The 25,271-nt window shown below is 38.0% G+C and overlaps 1 protein-coding gene across 1 annotated transcript; it reads right to left on the bottom strand.

The window, feature by feature from the left end:
- Positions 1-15,406: 15,406 nt before the first annotated feature.
- On the bottom strand, positions 15,407-24,690 carry smtla (somatolactin alpha). The gene is made up of 5 exons (XM_061972048.1): positions 24,653-24,690; positions 24,313-24,506; positions 18,998-19,111; positions 18,739-18,918; positions 15,407-15,748 (listed from the first exon to the last, which is right to left on the bottom strand). The coding sequence occupies exons 1-5, from the start codon at positions 24,666-24,668 to the stop codon at positions 15,560-15,562; spliced, it is 693 nt and encodes a 230-aa protein (XP_061828032.1). The 5' UTR covers positions 24,669-24,690; the 3' UTR covers positions 15,407-15,559.
- Positions 24,691-25,271: the final 581 nt, after the last annotated feature.

The raw sequence follows: 25,271 nt of genomic DNA, 5'->3' as shown, positions 1-25,271 counted from the left end.
TGGGCAGTGCGAGGTGGCTAACAATGCAGCTTATAGGAGTAGCACCATTTCGCCTATAAGGCCCTCTAAAAAAACATCTAAAAACCACCAACAATACTCCATTTACATGACTTGATTATTAACTAATTGTTAGAAATATTGTTATAATAAGCAACAAGCAACCAGGCTCATTGGGGCCCGTTTGCTTGTGGGGCGGGGCATGCCGTCTTTCTGCCTGCATGGGGTGTGGTCTATCGCTGGCTTGGGGGCTGGTTGTCTCCTTCTTCTCCCGTGCCTTGTCCTCAGCCGGGCGCGTCTGTCTATGGCCTGCGGCTGGTCCGCACACTGGACCGGCCCTGGGAGTCCTGTCGCTGAAAGGCCTGCTTGCTTGGGGCTGGTAGTGCCTTGTTCCCTGGGCACCAGGTTGGGATTTCTAGGTGGCTTGGGCCGTACTTTGGCGCCCGCATATACTAGGAGACAAATATATTGTACATGCAAACACACATGCATACATACACACATACACACATTTATTCATACATACATTTGTACGTACATTCATACATACATAGTCACATACAGTACATAAACACACGGGATACATAAATCCACACGCACATTCACTGTACAAACATACATACTTACTGTACATACACATATGCATACATAAACTCATGCATATCATTATGTTTCATCAAACATATATTAACGTTGTTGAAAAATGGCACACTGTTAAAGCTTAACCTATTTTTATCATAACAATCTATAAGGTTAATAGTCCGCTAGTCTTTATTACCCCCTCTTTATCTGCTTTCTTTTGTAATTCAAGTTTTTATTACATTTAAGTATTGTTGCATTTGAGGCGATCGTAATGGTGATAAGAGGTAATTACAATTATTATTCATTATCAATAATGTTATTTCTATTATTATTGCACCATTTGTAGTGCAATAATGATAATTGTCATTTCTGTGTTATTACCACGTACTTCACTCACTGGTTCTTTGATATCACTTTGGTATCATATTTGTACATATTGTATTTGCTGATGTTATGCCCCTCTTTTTCATGCAATATCCCCTTCTTTTTATTCTTGTTTCTATCCACTCATGCGCCAAAAACATTAATTTAATCTGATTATTAAAGTCAAATAAAAAAAATAAAGCAACAAGAGAAGTAAATATGTACAGCAGATATGGGCATCTACATCAACAATATGATTTGCCTGAGAAGGAAATGTTAAAAAAAATAACGTGGACTATTTTGCAGCTGGCTGCGTGGATGGTTTTCCCGGAATGCAATCGGACCAGACCAGTCATGGCTTGAAGGTATATACATGATTTAATAATAACTATAAAAAGGTACAAACAAAAAGCGCACATAAGGCGGAAATGCAAACTTGACCATGAAAACAAAACTAGCACAAAGGCAGAACTGAAACCGAAAACACTTACTGTGGCATGAGCGGAGCATGAAATTAACATCAGCATGAAAACTATGAACAGGCATGAAAAATGACAGAGGTAAACAGAGTTAATGTCGCCAGGCAGACTGCCTGGCAACTGAAAACTTAAATAATACCGACATGATTAGTGACAGGTGCGCGAGTGCAAAACGTAAGACAGGTGAAACTAATGAGTAGTCATGGAAACAAAACAAGCAAGAGTGCCCAACTTGGAACTAAAAAGCGTCCAAAAAACAAACAGCACATGGCCAAACAAAAACATGATCAACAGACATGACAGAAATGAATACGCTGACATATACTTAAAATGAGCAAAATACTTAAATAACATGTTATTATGAATGTGCCTGTTACCACTATGCATACTATGATTTTACAGTGTGTATATACAACGATGATGGAGGCTTTTGGATGTTTTTAGAGTGTGGAATAGAGCGGCTCACAATAGCTCCATTGTTAGCTAACTTTTGTTCACATTTATTTTAGAGCTCGGCAGAGTAACCGTGTAATACTCTTCCATATCAGTAGGTGGCAGCCGCTAGTTAATTGCTTTGTAGATGTCGGAAACAACGGGAGGCTGTGTGCAGGTGAAAAGGTGTCTAATGCTTAAACCATAAATAAATAAAAAGGTGAGTGCCCTTAAGAAAAGGCAATGGAAGTTAGGGAAGGCTATGCAGAACAAAACTAAAACTGAACTGGCTACAAAGTAAACAAAAACATAATGCTGGAGGACAGAAAAGACTTACTGTGGAGCAAAGACGGCGTCCACATGACATGACAATCAACAATGTCCCCATAAAGAAACAACCGAAATATTCTTGATTGCTACAACAAAGTAGATGCGGGAAATATCGCTCAAAGGAAGACATGAAACTGCTACAGGAAATTACCAAAAAAAGAGAAAAAGCCACCAAAATAGGAGTGTAAGACAAGAACTAAAACACTACACACAGGAAAACCGCAAAAAAAGTCAGGGGGTGATGTGACAGGTCGTGACAGTACACCTACTTTGAGACAAGAGCTATATTGATGCATGCTTGGTTATGGTTTAAAGTCATATCCAACAATTGCGACGACTTTTTACTGTCAACTGAGTTTCGTTTTTTAATGATTTCTGCTGGTGGTGTGCCTCCGCATTTTCTCAACGCAAAAAATGTGCCTTGGCTCAAGAAAGGTTGAAAAACACTGGCGTATGCGTCCGTCCTGATGGTTAGTCTGCAGATGGTGCTTCAAGTTGGTTTTATTTTTACCAGAGAAAATGGAGCCACAGGGTTACAAGTTGCAAAGGTGAAGTGCGTCCATATGTCTTCTCTTCTCTTTCTTCCCAGAAGAAGACATTGGGGACACACAGCTTGTTTTCCGGGTGAAAAGTCAAAGCCATTTCCATTTTAAAAACGTTAGTTCTGATTGGATACCCGTGTGATTGGCTATTCCGTCTTTATCAATCTTTTCGTCTCGTCCGTTGACTAAATTGTCAATCAATTTCGCCATTGTTTAAGTCAACGTGCTTTTGTTTTTATAGTCCTAATTTTGTCGGGGGAAAACAGGTTGTTGACGATAACAAAGACGAACATTTTTTTAGTCCTCAAAATTAACATTGTGATAGAAATAGGCCAATGCACTTTTTGAGGAGTTCAAGATGTGATACTGGATTGTCTAATTTTGAGAAAAAAGAGGTTTTACAGTAACAAGTAGGGATGGGAATCAAGAACCGGTTCCCAGTGCATTAATTCCTTGGAATTGCTTGCCGTATTTCCAAACGGTTCCCTTATCGATTCTTCCGGGTGGAGATGACGTCAATACGCAATGTGCGTAGTGACGTCAAATCGCAAAGTTGACTACATTTTGCAAGAAAAGATTGCAACAGTGCTATTTGTGATAATTATAAGGCTGCTAGTTCATCAAAAGGAGGACATTTGAGCAGTATGCTGAAACATTTGAACACAGAGCATGCAACAATTATGAATGAAAGACACATTTTTAACTGCTTTGATCTCCTGATCCCTGCAGCAGTAAGGCTAGCACGTCATCTGAATACACCAGTTGTATCTATCATGTTTGCGCTATTATTTGTTAAATTGCCTTCTCATTTAGATGAGCATGAGGAGAAACAGATTCTGACTGGCTCTGAACCAGGCAGGCCCAGTTCATGTCTGCCGCTAGACCAGGTCTGGGCAATTATTTTGCCTTGGAGGGGCCAATTTTTGAGAAAGAAATGTGTCTGTGTCTATCTATTTTTAGGAACACTAACACAAAATCTCACAATAATGTCTGATTGAAAACTAAATCAACGCTATGACAGACCGCATTTTTTTGCTAAATGAGATACCCAGAATGTACATGAAAATAAAGAATGTGGGATTAACAATATTAACGATAAAACACTGAATATTGACAACATATGAACGTCACACACCCTCTCTCGATCGACATATTTTACAATCAAACAACAAAAATGCAACAAACACAGCAAAATCTGAACGCAAAGGGTAAGAAAACCACCCCACTTACAATATGATATATCACTAAGCCTTAGAACCTTGTTGTAAACATCTCCTTCCGTGTCTGTCCCTGACACCCGCATTTCAGGCTGACTATGGAAACGCTCCACACCCACACTGCTTGGTGCCTCGTCTGGGCTGCTGTGAATTAGATTACCATAGTAACTAGCAGTGTTGGGACTAACGCGTTACAAAGTACTGTAACGCAGTTAGTTTCGGCGGTAACTAGTTATCTAACGCGTTATTTTTTATATTCAGTAACTCAGTTACCGTTACTACATGATGCGTTACTGCGTTATTTTACGTTATTTTTTATGTAGTATCGGCTAGAAACAGAAGATCTGAGTGTGTTTTATTGCAGCGCTGTGTGGAAAAGAAGAGGCGTGCTTTGTGTGGGTGGGGGCGCGGGGGCTCCCAGACCGTAGTTGAGGGGCGCAAGGAGACGTTCCTCCAGGGCCTATGTACTTCGGGGCTAACAACCTTCACTTTACCCGAAAGTGGGATTTTACAGCTGAGGGTGAATGACGAGGCCGGCGGTTTGTTGCAACTTTGTGACTTTATTGGACGCAGCCATCCACCAAGCTAGAGCACCTATACGCACTCACTGTCGCCGCTCCCTCATTTCTCTCACCCACTCACTCACTGACGTCACTCACCTCACATGCTGTCATATCTTAAAGGGCCACACACACACACACACATACGCTACTCTCATAACAACTAACAAGACATCATGGTGAAGCCAGAAGTCGAGTGTCTTAACATTCTCACTACTTTTCTTTTGTCGAGCACAAAGAAAATACAATTTTAGTTAAATGTAAGTTGTGTCTAGGATCAAAGATCCTATCTACTTAAAGTTAAAGTTAAAGTGCCATTATGTTGCAGCTATTTAAAATAGTTTTGTCAATTTGTTCTGGCCTGAAATAAATTGGCCCTTTGAAACATATCTTTGTCTTTGTGTGTTGTATGTAGACCACATTGCTTTCTGAGTTCAGTGATGCAAATGCATGTCAAGTTGATCAACAGATTGTATTATTCTCCAGTGCAATAACAGTACTGAAATGAAGGCTAAAAGGGCATTAATGGGAGCCTTAAAAAAAAGGGGGAAAAAGAAGTAACTAAATAGTTACTTTTCACAGTAACACATTACTTTTTGGTGTAAGTAACTGAGTTAGTAACTGAGTTACTTTTGAAATAAAGTTACTAGTAACTGTAACTAGTTACTGGTTTTCAGAAACTAACCCAACACTGGTAACTAGTATATCATGCAAAAGCGCAGATTCAAACCATTGACATTCTTTGTATAGTTCAAGACTTACAATAATTTGAAAACATCATTGCACATCATAATGGCAGCTACAGTTTCCATCTTAGAGATCTAAAAAAAATATTTTGGAATGTCCGGCGGGCCATATTCAAAAGGTTACCGGGCCGCATGCGACCCCCGGGCCTTAATTTGCCCAGGTCTGCGCTAGACGAATGTCATTGAGCAGCAACTAAGTTTGTGGTCAAAAGTTTGCATTTATCGGTAGGTGAATATTCAATTGTAGTTAGAGAAAAGTTGGATGTTTTCCTGCAACCAGATTTTCTCTCAGTCATTATATTGTACAGGTGAAACTAAACATTTTTTTAATATGGTATAAAAATCCATGCATGTCAGCAATTAACTTCAAATTTATCGGCCGATAAATGCGTTAAAATGTAATATCGGAAATTATCGGTATCGTTTTTTATTATTATCCGTATCGTTTTTTTTATTTATTTATTTTTTTTTTTTATTAAATCAACATAAAAAACACAAGATACACTTACAATTAGTGCACCAACCCAAAAAACCTTCCTCCCCCATTTACACTCATTCACACAAAAGGGTTTTTTCTTTCTGTTATTAATATTCTGGTTCCTACATTGTATATCAATATATATCAATACAGTCTGCAAGGGATACAGTCCGTAAGCACACATGATTGTGCGTGCTGCTGGTCCACTAATAGTACTAACTTTTAACAGTTAATTTTACTAATTTTCATTAATTACTAGTTTCAATGTAACAGTTTTTATATTGTTTTACTTTCTTTTTTATTCAAGAAAATGTTTTTAATTTATTTATCTTATTTTATTTTATTATTATTTTTTTAAAAGTACCTTATCTTCACCATAGCTGGTTGTCCAAATTAGGCAAAATAATGTGTTAATTCCACGACTGTATATATCGGTCGATATCAGTATCGGTTGATCTCGGTATCGGTAATTAAAGAGTTGGACAATATCGGAATATCGGATATCGGCAAAAAGCCATTATCGGACATCCCTACTTCAAATGTGAAACTAATCTGTGATGTTCACAATGTAAAGCGCTATATAAATATAATTCACAAAAAAATTCACTAATATTAACCATTATAATTTTGATGAGCTTGACTTACAGTTTTGGAAACCTTACATTTTCTAAAATGTTCAATTTTAAGTTTTCATCAACTGTAAGCACCAATAAAGGCTTGACATATCTCACTTTGCAGGTAATAAGTTATTATCGCATGTTACCAAATGTTACTTTCTTGTGTAATTTGTACATAATTAAATTCTAAAGAAGAATATTAATTTGTAATAATTCATTTACAATACATTTTTTATTTTTTATGCTACAAACGTGCCTCTTGAGACCTCACTGTAGGCTTTCGAAGGTCATGTTACCTCTAAACTAAACAAAATTGATGCTAATCCACCCTTTTAAAAAAAAATGTATTTCCCAAATAAGAATCGATAAGAGAACCGTTAAGGAATTGAATCGGATGTGTAATGGGAAGCAGAAAAATCTTATCAATTCCCATCCCTCAAAAGCCATGGATCGATTTAGTTGAATGGTCCATCCGACTAAATATTGACTTAGTTCTAAATTGCACAATTTTATTGCTTTTTATTGTTCGCAAAGGGAAATGTGACTATTAAGAAAACAAATGTTATGGATTCCTGTCAGGTCTTGCCTCCAAGCATGATACTTTATTGGACTGGAATATACAAACAGTACACATAATATGCAACATAAGGGTGTTTCTTTTCTATATGTTGCATACTGCAGTTATTAGTCAAACTCTTGTCACAATAATGAGGAAATATGCAGAAAAATGTGAGCTCCGCCAACCTGGATCCAAACGGAATTCAGCATGCCGTTCAGAATCCAGGCCAAAAGGTCCATCTGCATAGGATTTGTGAGCTCTCATCCCTTTCTTGTCCAAACCTTTTCTCTCAGGATAATCCTCGGCGTCCTACCAAAAAGGAAATGATTATATTTAAAGCAATGAAAGTGCTTCCTGAAGTGAAGGAAATACGGAACATTTTGAGGCCTGTGTTTTGATCTAATAAAAAAACACACGCTGGCAGAAAGACAAATACATGTTCCTTCACCATAGCATCCCTTTGCATGTGCACTGAGATTCACAATTTATCAAAGATGGACAAGTGAAAACGCCAAGAAAGCTCCCGCTGGCTGGAGACGTGAAGGGCAGGAAATTACATTGATTTAAGCATAACCTCTCTTGGCATTTTTCTTCTTTTTCCTCCCTTAAGGAAAGACATTTGTTCCGCAGCCTTTAGTTTACAGACTTCCAACTATGATGTTTTCCGATGATTCCCCGAGTGATTGGCAGGATTTTTGAGTCCAACTACGAACCAACTCACCACACTTGCTTGGTCCACTTTTATTAGTTTTTAGGTGTTGTTTCAGATACGAGGGTCCCTTTTATCAATCACTCAAAGTCAATCAAAGTTTATTCATCTAGCCCTTAATCACGAGTGTCTCAAAGGGCTGCCCAAGCCATAACGACATCCTCGGCTCAGCTCCCACATCAGGGCAAGGAATAAATCAACCCAATGGGATACAATGAGAAACCTTGGAGGGGACCGCAGATGTGGGGACCCCCTCCCGGGGCGACCGGTGAAATGGATGTCGAGTGGATCTACAAACCCCGTTTCCATATGAGTTGGGAAATTGTGTAAGATGTAAATATAAACGGAATACAATGATTTGCAAATAATTTTCAACCCATATTCAGTTGAATATGCTACAAAGACAACATATTTGATGTTCAAACTGATAAACATTTTTTTTTTTGGCAAATAATCATTAACTTTAGAATTTGATGCCAGCAACACGTGACAAAGAAGTTGGGAAAGGTGGCAATAAATACTGATAAAGTTGAGGAATGCTCATCAAACACTTATTTGGAACATTCCACAGGTGAACAGGCAAATTGGGAACAGGTGGGTGCCATGATTGGGTATAAAAGTAGATTCCAGGAAATGCTCAGTCATTCACAAACAAGAATGGGGCGAGGGTCACCACTTTGTCAACAAATGCCTGAGCAAATTGTTGAACAGTTTAAGAAAAACCTTTCTCAACCAGCTATTGCAAGGAATTTAGGGATTTCACCATCTATGGTCCGTAATATCATCAAAGGGTTCAGAGAATCGGGAGAAATCACTGCACGTAAGCAGCTAAGCCCGTGACCTTCGATCCCTCAGGCTGTACTGCATCAACAAGCGACATCAGTGTGTAAAGGATATCACCACATGGGCTCAGGAACACTTCAGAAACCCACTGTCAGTAACTACAGTTGGTCGCTGCATCTGTAAGTGCAAGTTAAAATTCTCCTATGCAAGGCGAAAACCGTTTATCAACAACACCCAGAAACGCCGTCGGCTTCGCTGGGCCTGAGCTCATCTTAGATGGACTGATACAAAGGGGAAAAGTGTTCTGTGGTCTGACGAGTCCACATTTCAAATTGTTTTTGGAAACTGTGGACGTTGTGTCCTCCGGACCAAAGAGGAAAAGAACCATCCGGATTGTTGTAGGCGCAAAGTTGAAAAGCCAGCATCTGTGATGGTATAGGGGTGTATTAGTGCCCAAGACATGGGTAACTTACACATCTGTGAAGGCGCCATTAATGCTGAAAGGTACATACAGGTTTTGGAGCAACATATGTTGGCATCCAAGCAACGTTACCATGGACGCCCCTGCTTATTTCAGCAAAACAATGCCAAGCCACGTGTTACATCAACATGGCTTCATAGTAAAAGAGTGCGTGTACGAGACTGGCCTGCCTGTAGTCCAGACCTGTCTCCCATTGAAAATGTGTGGCGCATTATGAAGCCTAAAATACCACAACGGAGACCCCCGGACTGTTGAACAACTTAAGCTGTACATCAAGCAAGAATGGGAAATAATTCCACCTGAGAAGCTTAAAAAATGTGTCTCCTCAGTTCCCAAACGTTTCCTGAGTGTTGTTAAAAGGAAAGGCCATGTAACACAGTGGTGAACATGCCCTTTCCCAACTACTTTGGCACGTGTTAATTATCATTTTCAAAAAAAAAAAAAAAGTTTATGAGTTAGAACATCAAATATCTTGTCTTTGTAGTGCATTCAAATGAATGTGGATTGAAAGCATTTGCAAATCAATGTATTCTGTTTGTATTTACATCTAACACAATTTCCCAACTCATATGGAAACAGGGTTTGTAGTTAATAGTGTGAGAGTCCAGTCCATAGTGGGGCCAGCAGGGGATCATCTTGAGTGGAGACAAGTCAGCAGCACAGCGACGTCCCCAACTGATGCACATCTGTGGTCACCTAATAACATCTCCACGAAGGAGAGGGGGGCAGAGCAGAAAAGAGACGGCAGATCAACGGGTCTAAAAGGGGGTTCTATTTAAAGGCTAGCGTATACAAATGAGTTTTAAGATGGGACTTAAATGCTTCTACTACTTTAGGCAGGGTTTAATTTATTACCTTTCCAGCAGACACAATACATTGATACAATGTTGATACTTGTCCTTTTAAACTGATTTTGAAACAACGTTGCAAAACATTTGTATTTGTAAATTGAGACAACATTGGTGTCTAACGTTGGATTGATGTTGTTGGTTGGGAAATGACCAAATTTCTAAGGTCAAATCAATGTCACAACCTGACATGCAATAAATGTCGCCAAAAAGCAAGTTATTTCAACGTTGTATTTGTGTTGTAGAATATTGTTTGGGAAATGAACACATTTCAAAGGCCAAATTTGGTACCAGTACCGGTACCAAAATTATTTCCATACTTTTCGGTATTTTTCTAAATAAAGGGGACCACAAAAATTTGCATTATTAGTTTTATTTTAACAAAAAGTCTTAGGGTACATTAAACACATGTTTCTTATTGCAAGTATGTCCTTAAATAAAATAGTGAACATACTAGACAACTTGTCTTTTAGTAGAAAGTAAACAAACAAAGGCTCCTAATTAGTCTGCTGGCATATGCAATAACATATTGTGTCATTTATCATTCTATTATTTTGACAAGTGGTAGAAAATGAATTATTAATATACTTGTTCATTTACTGTTGATATCTGCTTACTTTCTCTCTCAACATGTTCTATCTACACTTCTGTTAAAATGTAATAATCACTTATTCTTCTGTTGTTTGATGCTTCACATTAGTTTTGGATGATACCACGAATTTGGGTATCAATCTGATACCAAGTAGTTACAGGATCATACATTGGTCATATTCAAAGCGGACCGGTACGCTTCAGAGGGGGTATAGTGCCGAAAATGATTAATTAATATCGCGGTACTATACTAATACCGGTATACTATACAACCCTAGTCTAGACCTAATTTAACAAGTTCTCAACGTTGTTTTAATGTCTTTGTGGGGAGTCTCCATACTGTACATACCAGATTAACTTATGTTAGAGTTTACATTTTTGATTTGTAATTGACACAACCAGTGTAATTGTTGGCTTCTTGTTGAGTACAAAAAGACCACCACAGATAGATACATTCACAGTTTTTATAGAAGTCAAGACACTTTTCATGTGGCTTGACTCCCAATGGTTACCATGTTTACTTAAAGGGGAACATGATCACCAGACCTATGTAAGCGTCAATATATACCTTGATGTTGCAGAAAAAAGACCATATATTTTTTTAACCGATTTCCGAACTCTAAATGGGTGAATTTTGGCAAATTAAACGCCTTTCTATTATTCGCTCTCGGAGCGATGACGTCACAACGTGACATCACATTGGGAAGCAATCCGCCATTTTCTCAAACACATTACAAACACCGAGTCAAATCAGCTATGTTATTTTCCGTTTTTTCGACTGTTTTCCGTACCTTGGAGACATCATGCCTCGTCGGTGTGTTGTCGGAGGGTGTAACAACACGCACAGGGACGGATTCAAGTTGCACCAGTGGCCCAAAGATGCAAAAGTGGCAAGAAATTGGACGTTTGTTCCGCACACTTTACCGCCGAAAGCTATGCTACGACAGAGATGGCAAGAATGTGTGGATATCCTGCGACACTCAAAGCAGATGCATTTCCAACGATAAAGTCAAAGAAATCTGCCGCCAGACCCCCAGGAAAAGAGAGCGGATGAGGGTATGTCTATAGAATATATTAATTGATGAAAACTGGGCTGTCTGCACTCTCAAAATGCATGTTGTTGCCAAATGTATTTCATATGCTGTAAACCTAGTTCATAGTTGTTAGTTTCCTTTAATGCCAAACAAACACATACCAATCGTTGGTTAGAAGGCGATCACCGAATTCGTCCTAGCTTTCTCCCGTGTCGCTGGCTGTCATGTCGTTTTCGCTTGCATATGGTTCAAACCGATATGGCTCAATAGCTTCAGTTTCTTCTTCAATTTCGTTTTCGCTACCTGCCTCCACACTACAACCATCCGTTTCAATACATGCCTAATCTGTTGAATCGCTTAAGCCGCTGAAATCCGAGTCTGAATCCGAGCTAATGCCGCTATAAACTTGCTGTTCTATCCGCCATGTTTGTTTGTATCGGCATCACTATGTGACGTCACAGGAAAATGGACGGGTGTATATAACGATGGTTAAAATCAGGCACTTTGAAGCTTTTTTTAGGGATATTGCGTGATGGGTAACATTTTGAAAAAAACTTCGAAAAATAAAATAAGCCACTGGGAACTGATTTTTAATGGTTTTAACCCTTCTGAAATTGTGATAATGTTCCCCTTTAAAATATGGTTTTAAAACATGAATTTCAACTGGAATTTCCAACTTTCGAGGTTCTGTGCAAACTGCCAAAGTCCATTTTAGCCGGGACCTTGTGGTTAAAGTTGCAGACTATCAAGAAGTGGTTTGCATATTGAAACTACTATAATGTGACCAAATTTAAACACATAGATGTCAGGCTTGGACGAAAGGAATGGACTCAAGTTCAGAGATAGGATTCTAAATAAAGCTTTTATTTTGAAAACTCTTTAACCTCCAGAGCAGAGTATATTCAATTACTATGAGTCACAAAAACAGACAGCGAAAAAAGGTTCCAAAAAGGGAAAAACCGAAAATCACTCCAAGAGGAGGAAATACAAAAATAAAGACAAACTATAATTAGCGCCGTACCTGCTATAACAACTTTAACAAAAAACACTCCAACAGGAGGAAGAAAATAATGACTATAAAAATTACTACTCTAATCTTATTCTAATAAATGTAATCACTCAAAAACTTTGAGGAAGGAAGATCATTAGGAAAAAATCATAACTCACCACTGCAGTTGAAAAAAGGCAAGATAACAAAAGTCGCTCTGAGGGAGGAGAAAAAGTTAACTCAAAATTACAGCGTAGGAATTTCTGGATTCAAGGAAGTAGACGTGGAACGAGGCAAGGCATGGACATGAACATGAACATGAATGCTAGACAGGCACGAAAGCTCGAGACAAACTGGCACAGAACAAGGGGAGGCATGAGCTTATATGGAACATGAGGGTAATGGGAAACAGGTGGAAACAATCAAGGGTCAGGGATGACGTCAGACTGGTGACACAAGAGGAAGGACCCGTGATCTGAAACAAGAGGAGTTGCTTTTCAAAATAAAACATGCAAATCACAGGACAGAAAAAACCAAGACAAGACTTCCCTCATTGCGGTGTGACAATTGAGAAGAGTAGTGGACCGAAGATTGAGCCCTGAGGTACATCGCCAAACAGATGAGCTTTAACAAGTACTGACTGTAATTTGTCATATCAAGGAACTAAAACATGAAATGTAAGCTGCAAATATTCTTCCTATTTTGATTGTTTTCTAGTGTTCGATTGGGAATAACCCATTTATTTAACACATTCTAACTTGTACGCACTCAAACATACCTAAAACTAAACAATGCCAAAAATGTAATTTGAGGTTTAATTAAGCATATTTAGGCATAAATATTAATAAAGCCTGCTCAGTGGCCTAGTGGTTAGAGTGTCCGCCCTGAGATCGGTAGGTCGTGAGTAGGGATGTCCCAATCCGATATTTGGATCGGATCGGCTGCCGATATTTGCCAAAAATTGCGTATCGGCAAGGCATGGGAAAATGCCGATCCAGATCCTGTTTGAAAAAAACCTCCGGTCCGTGTTTTCCAACGCACCAATTTAAATAATACATTCCACTTTTCTGCTGCTCCGTAATTTCCGTTCCGCATTTTCCAGCACACTTTCAACACATCCATAGGTCTGTGAATTCTCACGCAGTTGCTTTTAGCTGCTGGCATTACACGACAGGCTCTTCTCACTCTTTCCTGTGTCTCCCTCTCACAGACAGCAAGTGCACCTTCTTACACACGTCACATACTGTCACGACATACGTCACATACTGTCACGTCATACGTCACATACGTATACGCCCTCTCCCAGCAGAGAGGTAGCAGCATGGCTAATGTTAGTTGTGATGCTAGCGCAGCCGTGCGAGCAACGCTCCCTCTAAGGTGCTCGCCTGTGCAATTGCGCACTGTTTAAGCGTCCTCTGCGCATAGCAAATCTATGCCACGCACAAAATCAAATAAAAAAATAAACGCGTAACAATTTTCGACACACGGACGCGACAGAGACAACAGTTTTCTTCATCATTGTTCAAATATTGTGACGTCTGTCGAGACGCTTATCTCCATTCGGTGCCACACGCCCACACCATCAAAATGCCGAGGCAAAAATTTCCAGATCAACACCGTATGAAAAAATTAGTGATTTTTTTAGTTGTGATTTCCTTCTCTGCATGAAAGTTTAAAAGTAGCATATATTAATGCAGTATGAAGAAGAATGTTTTAATGTAGACATGCAAGCCTTGAAAGAAAATTTTGAAAATCAAGACTACATTTCCTGCAAATGGGTGCATTTATACCCTATATTTCAACTTTAGATTTATTCTCATATCATTTTGGCTGTCTTTTTGACACTTACATCGGCGCCCCCCTCCACATCCTGGATTATAAATAATGTAAATAATTCAATGTGATTATCTTGTGTGATGACTGTATTATGATGATAGTATATATCTGATAGTATATATCTGTATCATGAATCAATTTAAGTGGACCCCGACTTAAACAAGTTGAAAAACTTATTTGGGTGTTACCATTTAGTGGTCAATTGTACGGAATATGTACTTCACTGTGCAACCTACTAATAAAAGTCTCAATCAATCAATCAAAACACATATAATCATCATACTGCTGTGATTATATGCATCAAGTGTTCATTCAAGGCTAAGGCAAAATATCGAGATATATATTGTGTATCGCAATATGGCCTTAAAATATCGCAATATTAAAAAAAGGCCATATCGCCCAGCCCTAGTTCAATGATGCCATTTCTGTTTGTCATGTATAATTTGGTCTATTTTGTGTTTATCCTTGAATAAACAGGTCAGTTTCTTGTTACCAACCATTGTGTATTATTCAAACTCCCCTAATTCAGCTGGCTAGTTGTTATCAAGAGTACTAAAACCCTTTTCAACATGATTCTGACAACTAAGTAGGCTAAATAACTTTAAACTTTAATACATGCTTGGATAGGCCAGTATCGGTCAGTATTGGTATCGGTCAGTATCGGTACCGGATCGGAAATGCAAAAACCTGGATTGGGACATCTCTAGTCGTGAGTTCAAACCCCGGCCGAGTCTTACCAAAGATAATTAAAAATGGGGCCCATTACTTCCCTGCTTGGCACTCAGCATCAAGGCTTGGAATTGGGGGTTAAATCACCAAAATGATTCCCGAGCGCAGCTACCGCTGCTGCTCACTGCTCCCCTCACCTCCCAGGGGGTGGAACAAGGGGATGGGTAGGTCAAATGCAGAGTGTGTGTGACTATCAATGGTACTTTAACTTTTAGCTTTAATGCGTGCTACTCTTGCTGTTATGTGTTCAGGCTTATGTCTCTCTTCCGTCTCTGCAACAATCAAAATGTGCCACTTTTTTTCCCTTTTTTTTTTACAAAGCACTGACAGCTCTGTTTAAATGCGTCTTTGGTGAGAGTGTTTTTAATTTGGCTAATGCAGCAGAGAGACCAGCTCGCTTCCCATCAGTAAATATTCAAGGGAGCCGTGGGAATAATCCAAAACCTTAGCGAGGAACAAAGCAACAGAAACAAATGGAAGGCTGCGCATATTTTGTCTTTGCCAGGTGACGACAATTTAAAAGAAGATTTATTGCAGCATGTTGAAAAACAGCACTGTTGTTTTGTGTTAAACATAATAGACTGTATCGTACCGGGGGCTACAGTACATCTACGAAGAATTCACAACAAGCAAACATGGAAAACGCACGCATTATCCTTCAGGCGCAGTTGTCTTTTTGTCGACACTTGATGATCTTGAGGAATGTCTCCACCTTGTGGGAGTCTTTCTTGAAGCAACTGAGCACGACGTAGTCCCTCATAACCGATTCCACCATGTCGAGTTGCATGTCGTACTGGAGCAGGCCATGATCGCTGTAGCTGCTGGTCATCACGCCTTCATTCAGCATCTGAACGGGCACATTAGATGTCTTAGAATGCTTTCAAAATAAAAGCGGGCGACGAGATTGGAGTTCATTTTCTGGGAAATTATATGTGCACATTATTTTCCTCTGCTGATGTCACTACCAAGGACAGCTGGTGATGTCAAAGAGTGCAACCACAGAACCAGAGAAGGAAATATCACGACAGAGAAAAGTGGTACACTCAGAGCAGTGTTTTTCAACCTTTTTTGAGCCAAGGCGCATCTTTGTCATTGAAAAAATCCGGAGGCACACCGCCAGCAGAAATTATAAACATGTTACATGTTAACATGTAACTCAGTAGACAATAAAAAGTCGGCGCAATTTTTGGCTATGAACCATAACTAACCATGCATCACTATAGCGCTTGTCTCAAAGTACCGTATTTTTCGGACTATAAGTCGCAGTTTTTTTCATAGTTTGGCTGGGCTCCAGTGCGATTTATATATGTTTTTTTTCCTTCTTTATTATGCATTTTCGGCAGGTGCGACTTATACTCCGGTGCGACTTATACTCCGAAAAATACGGTAGGTCTACTGTCACGACCTGTCACATGACGCCGTTTTGAGTTTTTTGGTGTTTTCCCGTGCGTATAGTTTTAGTTCTTGTCTTATGCTCCTATTTTGGTGGCTTTTTCCGTTTTGTTGGTATTTTCCTGGAGCAGTTTCATGTCTTCCTTTGAGCGCTATTCCTCTCACCTGCTTTGTTTGAGCAATCAAAACTATTTAAGTTGTTGCTATTTTTTTTGTCATTGTCATGTCATGTACGTATGGCCAACCAGCTCAAGTTTTGTTTCATCTGACGTCACATTGACAAAGATAAGACCTTCTGGAGTAAAGTTCTGTGGTCAGATGAAACAAAAATGTAGCTGTTTGGCCACAATACCCAGAAATATGTTTGGAGGAGAAAAGGTGAGGCCTTTAATCCCAGGATCACCATACCTACCGTCAAGCATGGTGGTGGTAGTATTATGCTCTGGGCCTGTTTTGTTGCCATTGGAACTGGTCCTTTAAATTGGACAATGAAAAAGGAAGATTACCTCCAAATTCTTCAGGACAACCTAAAATCATCAGCCCGGAGGTTGGGTCTTGGGCGCAGTTGGGTGTTCCACCAGAACAATGACCCCAAACACACGTCAAAAGTGGTAAATGAATGGTTAAATCAGGCTAGAAGTCCTGACTTAAATGTGTGGACAATGCTGAAGAAACAAGTCCATGTCAGAAAACCAACAACTTTAGCTGAACTGCACCAATTTTGTCAAGAGGAGTGGTCAAAAATTCAACCAGAAGCTTGCCAGAAGCTACCAAAAGTGCCTTATTGCAGTGAAACTTGCCAAGGGACATGTAACCAAATATTAACATTGCTGTATGTATACTTTTGACCCAGCATATTTGGTCACATTTTCAGTATACCCATAATAAATTCATAAAAGACCCAAACTTAATGAATGTTTTTTGTGACTAACAAGTATGTGCTCCAATCACTCTATCACAAAAAATAAGAGTTGTAGAAAGTATTGGAAACTCAAGACAGCCATGACATTATGTTCTTTACAGGTGTATGTAAACTTTTGATCGCAAATGTATATTATTTTGTTATATTATGTATATATTATATAAAAATATCATATAATATATCAGTATATATTATATACTGTATATATAATATGTTAATATTACATATAAGTTATATTTTATATTGCTACTGTGATACATTTTTAGTCTACTTTACACCTTTTGTTAAAATGAAAAGTTGCTTATCATTAGCATGTCTATGGCAAATTCTATGTGAATCAGCATCGAGCTAGCGCATTTTGAAAAGTACAGCCTTACTATACTTTTGAGTATTTTCTATCAGGCATAATTGCTTTGTTGGCATGGAAAATGACCTAAAAACAGTTAGACTGAGTCCGCTGTGAGTGCTCCTCAATAGCAACAAGGGTATCAAATTATGGTGTCATTTGATTTTACGTAAATGAATACTGTAGTACTCACAGCATTTGGTCTTATCAAAGTACTAAATTCGGTACGCAGCTGACATGTTCTGAAATGTGTAACTCTGACAAAAGAAATAGACCACAAACCAATGTCTACTACAGAGGACACCGGCTCTAAGGAAGATTTTTTTTTTTTTGTCCTGTCCAGCTTCTCAGGCAAATCATATAGTTGGTGTAGATGCCCATGTCGGCTGTTCAGATTTGCTTTACAAAAGAGAAGTGTAGGATACTTCTCTTGTTGCCTTAATTGTATTTGACTTTATTAAATGTATTTATATTATCATTTAGTGCAGCCGGGCCGGAGCAGGAGGGGATAGAAAGAGAAAAAAAAGAAGACAGAGGGGGAAATTGTGGGTACAAGAGGGGGATTAGACAGAGAGACAAAAACAACAACAGCAAACAACAACAACAACAACAACAATAGAGCAACATCAGCAAATATGACATGTACAAATATGATGGTAAAAGTAATAGCAAATAAGCAGTTAGCGAAAATAAAAACATAATACAAAAATGACAATGAGCATTATTACACTACAAATGGAGCAATTCAAATACCAATAGAAATAGCGCTATTGATAATGAACAATACCAATACTTTACCTTTATTATCAACAATACAGTTGTTCAAATGCAACAATACATATATGTAATGATAACTTGAGATACGAAAGAATGCAGAAAAATGGAGGGGGAGAAAGAGAAGCAACCTACATTAACCTTGTAGATTGTTATAGAAACAATAGGTTAAGCTTTGTCTGTGTGCCATGTGTTATACCCAGTTTACCCTAGGTCAACAATGTTAATATATGTTTGATGAAACGTGATTATGTGCATGAGTGTAAGTATGCATATGTACTTGTATATATAAGATCTTTTAAGGTATTTAACTCAAATTAAAAAACTGTGAAAAGTTTGACCAGCACAGTGGAATGTTCAACTTTGAGGGTTCCCACCTTTTTCTGAGGAGGCGGGGGCCTACCTTCTTTATTAGAACCACCATTCCATTCTCCAGACTGATCAGTTTGTCGGACACCCACTTGGTCTTGTTGAGGAGCATTTCCGGAGCGCCGTCGTAGCGGTCCAGTGTGGTCTGCAGGTAGACCAAAGGCTCGATCCAAGACTGGACCAGCATCAGCACTGAGTGGAGCAACCATTTGTCCTGTAAGAAAGACATACCATGGATTAAAGTCCAACATTTATCCCCAGTGTGCCTCGCTACTTCCCATCACACCACTTACAGACATCTGCTGGACTTCCCCTATGGAGCTCGGAACAGGGATGTCCTTGGTGAGGCAATCGTAGCCCATCTGGTTCCTCTGAACCCGCAACGGGTACGGGACGAACATGTCCTCCTGCATGTCACACATATACACATTCCAGGGTTAAGACTATAACACAGGGGTGTCAAACTCATTTTAGATCGGGGGCCACATGGAGAAAAATCTACTCCCAAGTGGGCCGGACTGGTAAAATTACGGCACGATAACTTACAAATAATAATTTAGATTGTTTAGTTTTTTTTGGTTTAAAAATAGAACAAGCTCATTCTGAAAATGCACAAATCATAATGTTGTCGGGGAATTTTTAAACGTACATGTTGCGGTTAATAGTATTCTGGCTGTTATACTTTCTGAATAAATTATGGGATAATGTTCATCAGTCAACTCAGTTGTCACGGCCCAGGCACATTCCAATGCTCATTCATCTGTGCGCTGCGCTGAGCGCACCTGCAAGCGCGCCACTCCTGCTGCAGCAGGCGGCTGCAATCAATCAGCAATCTACACACCTGAAGCTGATGAGACGCCGCGCTTCTTAAGCCAGTGCAAACCTGCGTTCCAGGCCAGAAAGTAGCTCCCTGTTCCCGTACAGTAAGCCGACATCTCTAGCTCTATGCTCTCTCTCTCTCTCTCTGTCTGTGTTTTCTCCTCCTCCGTGTTCATTTGTCTCATGTTCCCGTGTCGTTGCAGCAGCATTCCTCCGTTTCCTGATAACGAGCTGTGTGTCTCGTCTCCCCGTATTCCCTCTGGTTCCCTGGCTACCCTTTTGAATCTCGACCTCCCGCCTGGACACAAACTTTGACGCCTCGCTCCTGCCTCCGACCCCCTGCCTGTCCCTGGATCTCAGAGCTTGCCTTGCCCTCTTGGAGTTCCGCACCTCGCTCAACAATCCTGGCATACTTGCCAACCTTGAGACCTCCGATTTCAGGAGGTGGGGGGTTGGGGGGCCGTGGTTGGGGGCGTGGTTAAGAGGGGAGGAGTATATTTACAGCTAGAATTCACCAAGTCAAGTATTTCATATATATATATATATATATATATATATATATATATATATATATACATATATATATATATATATATATATATATATATATAAGAAATACTTGACTTTCAGTGAATTCTAGCTATATATATATATATATATATATATATATATATATATATATATATAAATAAGAGAAATACTTGAATTTTAGTGTTCATTTATTTACACATATACACACACATAATACTCATCTACTCATTGTTGAGTTAAGGGTTGAATTGTCCATACTTATTCTATTCTCTGTCACTATTTTTCTAACCATGCTGAACACCCTCTCTGATGATGCATTCTGCTTCGTCTCCTTGTTGTGTGCGCAGTTGTGCACTGCACTCTCTAAAAGCCCTAGATGCTATTGCCACATATGCATGCACAGTAGATGGCAGTATTATCCTGTTTAAGAGTGTCACAACATTGCTGTGTACGGCAGACAAACTGCTTTACGGTAGACGGAAACGTGACTGCTGTTGTTGTGTGTTGTTGCCGCGCTGGGAGGACGTTAATGAAACTGCCTAACAATAAACCCACATAAGAAACCAAGAACTCTCCCTTGATCATTCTACAGTTATAACGTGATTGGGCAGTTACGCTGTTTATATTGTGGGAAAGCGGACGTGAAAACTGGCTGTCGACACGTCACTCAGGTCTGCCTGAATTTCGGGAGATTTTCGGGAGAAAATTTGTCCCGGGAGGTTTTCGGGAGAGGCGCTGAATTTCGGGAGTCTCCCGGAAAATCCGGGAGGGTTGGCAAGTATGACTCCTGGTAACGCGACTCAGTTAATCGCTACACATAGTCACACCATACACATAATTGGCTTAAGTTTCACACTTCATAATATTGTTATTAATACATAGAGCTAAAACCACGTCCCTGCATCCGTGCCGTCTCCTACGTTTGACACCCCTGCTATAACACGAGACACGTGCAGTTATGTGCTCGGAGGGTTAAATCCAAAGACGACATGCAAGGGACTGTGTTTGCAACCTCGCGGATCACAATGTTCTGAGTGAAAGAAATTCAACAAGGCAGCAGAAGCAGCAGAATGGCATTACCACATTTGTAATACTCCACTGCTTTTCAATAAAACATATTTTCTGGCTCAAAGGAAAGATGACTTTGAAGCTCGTCTATAAGAAGCTCATCAAGTGTGAATTGAAAAGAACACAGCAAGGTATCGCCACGTGATCCAGCAGTACGGGTCAGCACCTCTCCGTGACGCAACTGTGGAGCTGGGTAGGAACAACTCACCCGATAATGCAATGACTACATTAGTGCGTGTGTCAATGTTGCTTTTTTTTGAAAATATTGGAACCATATTTGGTAACACCACATGCAACACCGCAGCAACATGTACAACCATGTGGTTTCTCTAAGCAAGAGGTGTCAAACTCGTTTTATGTTTGGCCCCAGAGGGCCGCTTCTAACAGTGAATACTATTATTACACAAGTTTTTAATTCATTTTGTAAGTAGATTTGAAAACTAAAATGTAAAAAAAAATATAGTAAGTTGCAATGATTTCACCTCAAAATGTAGTGTATATTACTATAAATGGAAAAACAATACTGATGTTTTTACAATAAAAAAAAAAGGCAGCTCAGTTGCCAGAATTTTACTGTGAAATATACATTTGTTTTTTTACTGTAAAAAAACCAAAACAAAAGTAAATGACTATGTTATGACTATGCAACTATTGTTTTCTTGTATTTACTGAAGTAAAACAGCTTGTGTATGCATACGAGTACAATACCAGTCATACATTTTGATATCCTTTTTTATGGCATTGAATTAGACCAGGGGTCGGGAACCTTTTAGGCTAAGAGAGCCATGTAAGCCAAATATTTAAAAATGTATTTCCGTGAGAGCCATAAAATATTTTTCAACACTGAATACAACTAAATTTGTGTATTTTTAGTAAGACCAACATTTTTTAGAGTATAATAAGTCTCTTATTTTTTTTAATAACATTGTTGTTCTGAAGCTAACCAATAATAAATAAAATACTTCTTACCATTAATGCGACTTCTCGAACAGGTGCGGTAAAAAAACGGATGGATGGATTAAAATGCATGAGAACGTTTTATATTTTGAACGTTATTTTTAACACTGTGATTACCAGCAGAATTATTCATTACTTATCATGTTAAGCAATGTCAGCTAAGATTTATCCGAGGGCCAGATGCAGTCATCAAAAGAGCCACATCTGACTCTAGAGCCATAGGTACCCTACCCCTGAATTAGACAGTGTGTATATATTGTTATTAAAATATACACTTATTTATAAAGCTTATATTTCAAAGGCTGCCTTGTAAAAACTGTGACTTAAAAATGTATGCACTCAGTTGCCCTTAGGAGTAGCATTACAAATTTATGGGCAATCACAAAATGTAATAAATTTTTTAAATGATCTTAAATTAAAAATGTATTAATGTCACAGCTTTATAACTAACATTATTAATACATTATTAATGATTTGTTTAGTTATTTTTTTAATCATACATTTTTAAAATATGCTTAGTTTTCATAATATGTATTTTTGTAACACATACTAAAAGTACCAAAAATAATCAAATGTGTTATGTTTTAAGATAGATTATTGTAAAACCTACTATTATAGAAATTATTACAGTATATTACTTTAATTTACTGATTCATTCAGTTGTATTTTGTATTATTTGTATCATTATTTTGAAACTAATATGCTTAGTATTTCTAATTGTATTGTTTTTTTAAACCCATATTCACTTTTCTTTTATAAAGTTCAATGTTTTTTCACAAAAAACATATTTAAATTACCAAAATTACCATATTTAAATAAAATTCAAACGTTTTATGTATTAGGATGTATTTGCATTTATAGTTCCCATTACAACAGTCATTACAGTACTTTTTACGTTTACTGATTCATTCAGGTAGTATAATAATTTGTATAATTTTTGTTATTGTTTTGAAAAAATATGTTCACTTTTAAAAATAATTTTCAAGGTTTTTTCTAACACATACTCGAATTACCAACATATTTCCAATTTGTTATGTATTAGGATGTATTCAACTTTGTAGCTCCCATTACAACAGTTATTACAGTACTTTTTTTATTTACTGATTCCTTCAGTTATTTTTGTATATTTTTATTATTTTTGTTTATTATTTTGAAAAATACCATAATTTAAAAAAAAATATTTTCAGTGTTTTTTCTAACGCATACTTAAGTCACAAAAAATATTCTAATTTGTTATGTATTAAAATGTATTATTGTAAAACCTACTATTATAGCAATTAATACAGTATATTACTTTAATTTACTGTTGCATTCCGTTTCATTTGTATTTTGCATTATTTTGAAAATAATATGCTTTGTTTTTATACTTTTATTGTTTTTTTTAAACACATATTCAATTTTCTTTTATAATGTTCAATGTTTTTTCTAATACTAATTTAAATTAAATTCAATTTTTTTTATGTATTAGGATGTATTTGCCTTTATAGTTCCCATTACAACAATTATTACAGTACTTTTTCCATTAACTGATTATTTCAGGTATTATGGTACAATTTCATTATTTTTGTTATTATTCAAAACAAATATGTAAACTTTTTTTTTTAAAGAATTTTCAAAGTTTTTTCTAACACATACTCCATTACCAAAATATTTCCAATTTGTGATGTATTAGGATGTATTCAACTTTGTCGCTCCCATTACAACAGTTATTACTGTACTTTTTTTATTTACTGATTCCTTCAGTTATTTTTCCAAATTTGTATTATTTTTGTTTATTATTTTGAAAAAATACCTTCATTTAAAAAAAAAAAAATATATATATATTTTCAATGTTTTTTCTAACATATACTTAAGTCACAAAAAATATTCCAATTTGTTATGTATTCAAATGTATTAATGTAAGGCCCTTATAGCTCCCATTACAGCAATTATTAAAGTACATTACTTTTTAATTTATTGAATCTATCAGTTATTTGTTTATATTTGTATTATCTTTATCATTATTTTGAAAAAATATACTTAGTTTTATAATTTTCAATATGTTTTTTTTTTTTTTTTTAAAGCATATTTAAGTTTCCAAAAATATTGAAATGAGTTAGGTATACATGCGGACATGATTCTTGCATTAAATACCTTGAGATGTTAACATTCTATTAATACCCTATGTTGAAAGCACCCGGGTGCTACAGCACCGTTACAATTTGTGTTGACGATGAGGTTGGTTGTTACTCACAAACAAAGAACATGACTCTTCGGAGATGCGGTAGATGAACTCGGCATGCTGGATAACCCTGTCTAGAAGCTTCTCCTGCGAGATGGATGCACAGTACGGGTGGATGACGTTTTCCTGTTGCGAACACTCCAGCAGGATGCTGGCGCTAATGAGACTGGGCCAGAACAACACGGTCCATGGTGCCTCCTTTATGACTGAAAGCAGAAAGATGCAGCACGGATAAATACACAGTTTTAAGACCTGTTTCCTACACAAGCTACACACGCTACACAAGCTCAACGCGCAGACAGTGTTACATCAAACTCTTTGCGCTGAGGGTAATAGAAGGAAGTGTGAATACCGTTCATCCTGTGCATTCTTCCTGAAGTAGCAGAAGTCTTCTTCGTGATGGCCTTAAGATGTGCGGTCAGCGTCTTTTATAAAAGCCCGACAAGGTCATGAATACAAGAAAAGGTCGTTCTAAGGCCTACATGGGCTTATGCATAAAAACAAGCTGTGCTAGGATGCAATATCGTTTTACACCTTGGTTTAAATAAGAAACCCCAACAAGAAACATCTGGGGTGGAAAGTAAGTGACGTCCTCATAATCAACGATTTACGCAATAACAAGGCCTTTATTTTGAATAAGTGAAGTGAATTATACTCAAAGCGCTTTAGTGAAACCCATTTTCTACATCAATAGTCATGTTTAAAGCGGCTAATATTTTCCCTTTGTGCTTGTAAACTTTGTGTTTCACTGTCTATTGGGAGTATATTGTACTCCCTTTTTACCTTATCAGTTTAGAACAATAAGGCTGTCTTTCTTTCTGGGCGGGAGGGGACTGTTTTCATACTGAATAAGCTAACTCTTTCCGTTTGATTTTCAGACCGCTTCTTGATGCTGCTGTTACCGGATTGTAGGGCTGGTCTCCTAAAGCTTTAGTAAAACTTGGTATTACTCTGTCTTGGTGGTCCTTCTT

Source organism: Nerophis lumbriciformis, linkage group LG17 (assembly GCF_033978685.3).
Source record: "Nerophis lumbriciformis linkage group LG17, RoL_Nlum_v2.1, whole genome shotgun sequence".
NCBI lineage: Eukaryota > Metazoa > Chordata > Actinopteri > Syngnathiformes > Syngnathidae > Nerophis > Nerophis lumbriciformis.
This window is presented reverse-complemented; position numbering and strand designations above follow the sequence as displayed.

Excerpts from the sequence above, each read along its gene's own strand:
- smtla (XM_061972048.1), bottom strand. Across the intron at positions 19,112-24,312 it reads AAGAGTCATGTTCTTTGTTT|GAGGACATGTTCGTCCCGTA; the intron begins GTGAGTAACAAC and ends TGTGACATGCAG. Across the intron at positions 15,749-18,738 it reads TGGTGGTTCTAATAAAGAAG|ATGCTGAATGAAGGCGTGAT; the intron begins GTAGGCCCCCGC and ends GTGCCCGTTCAG.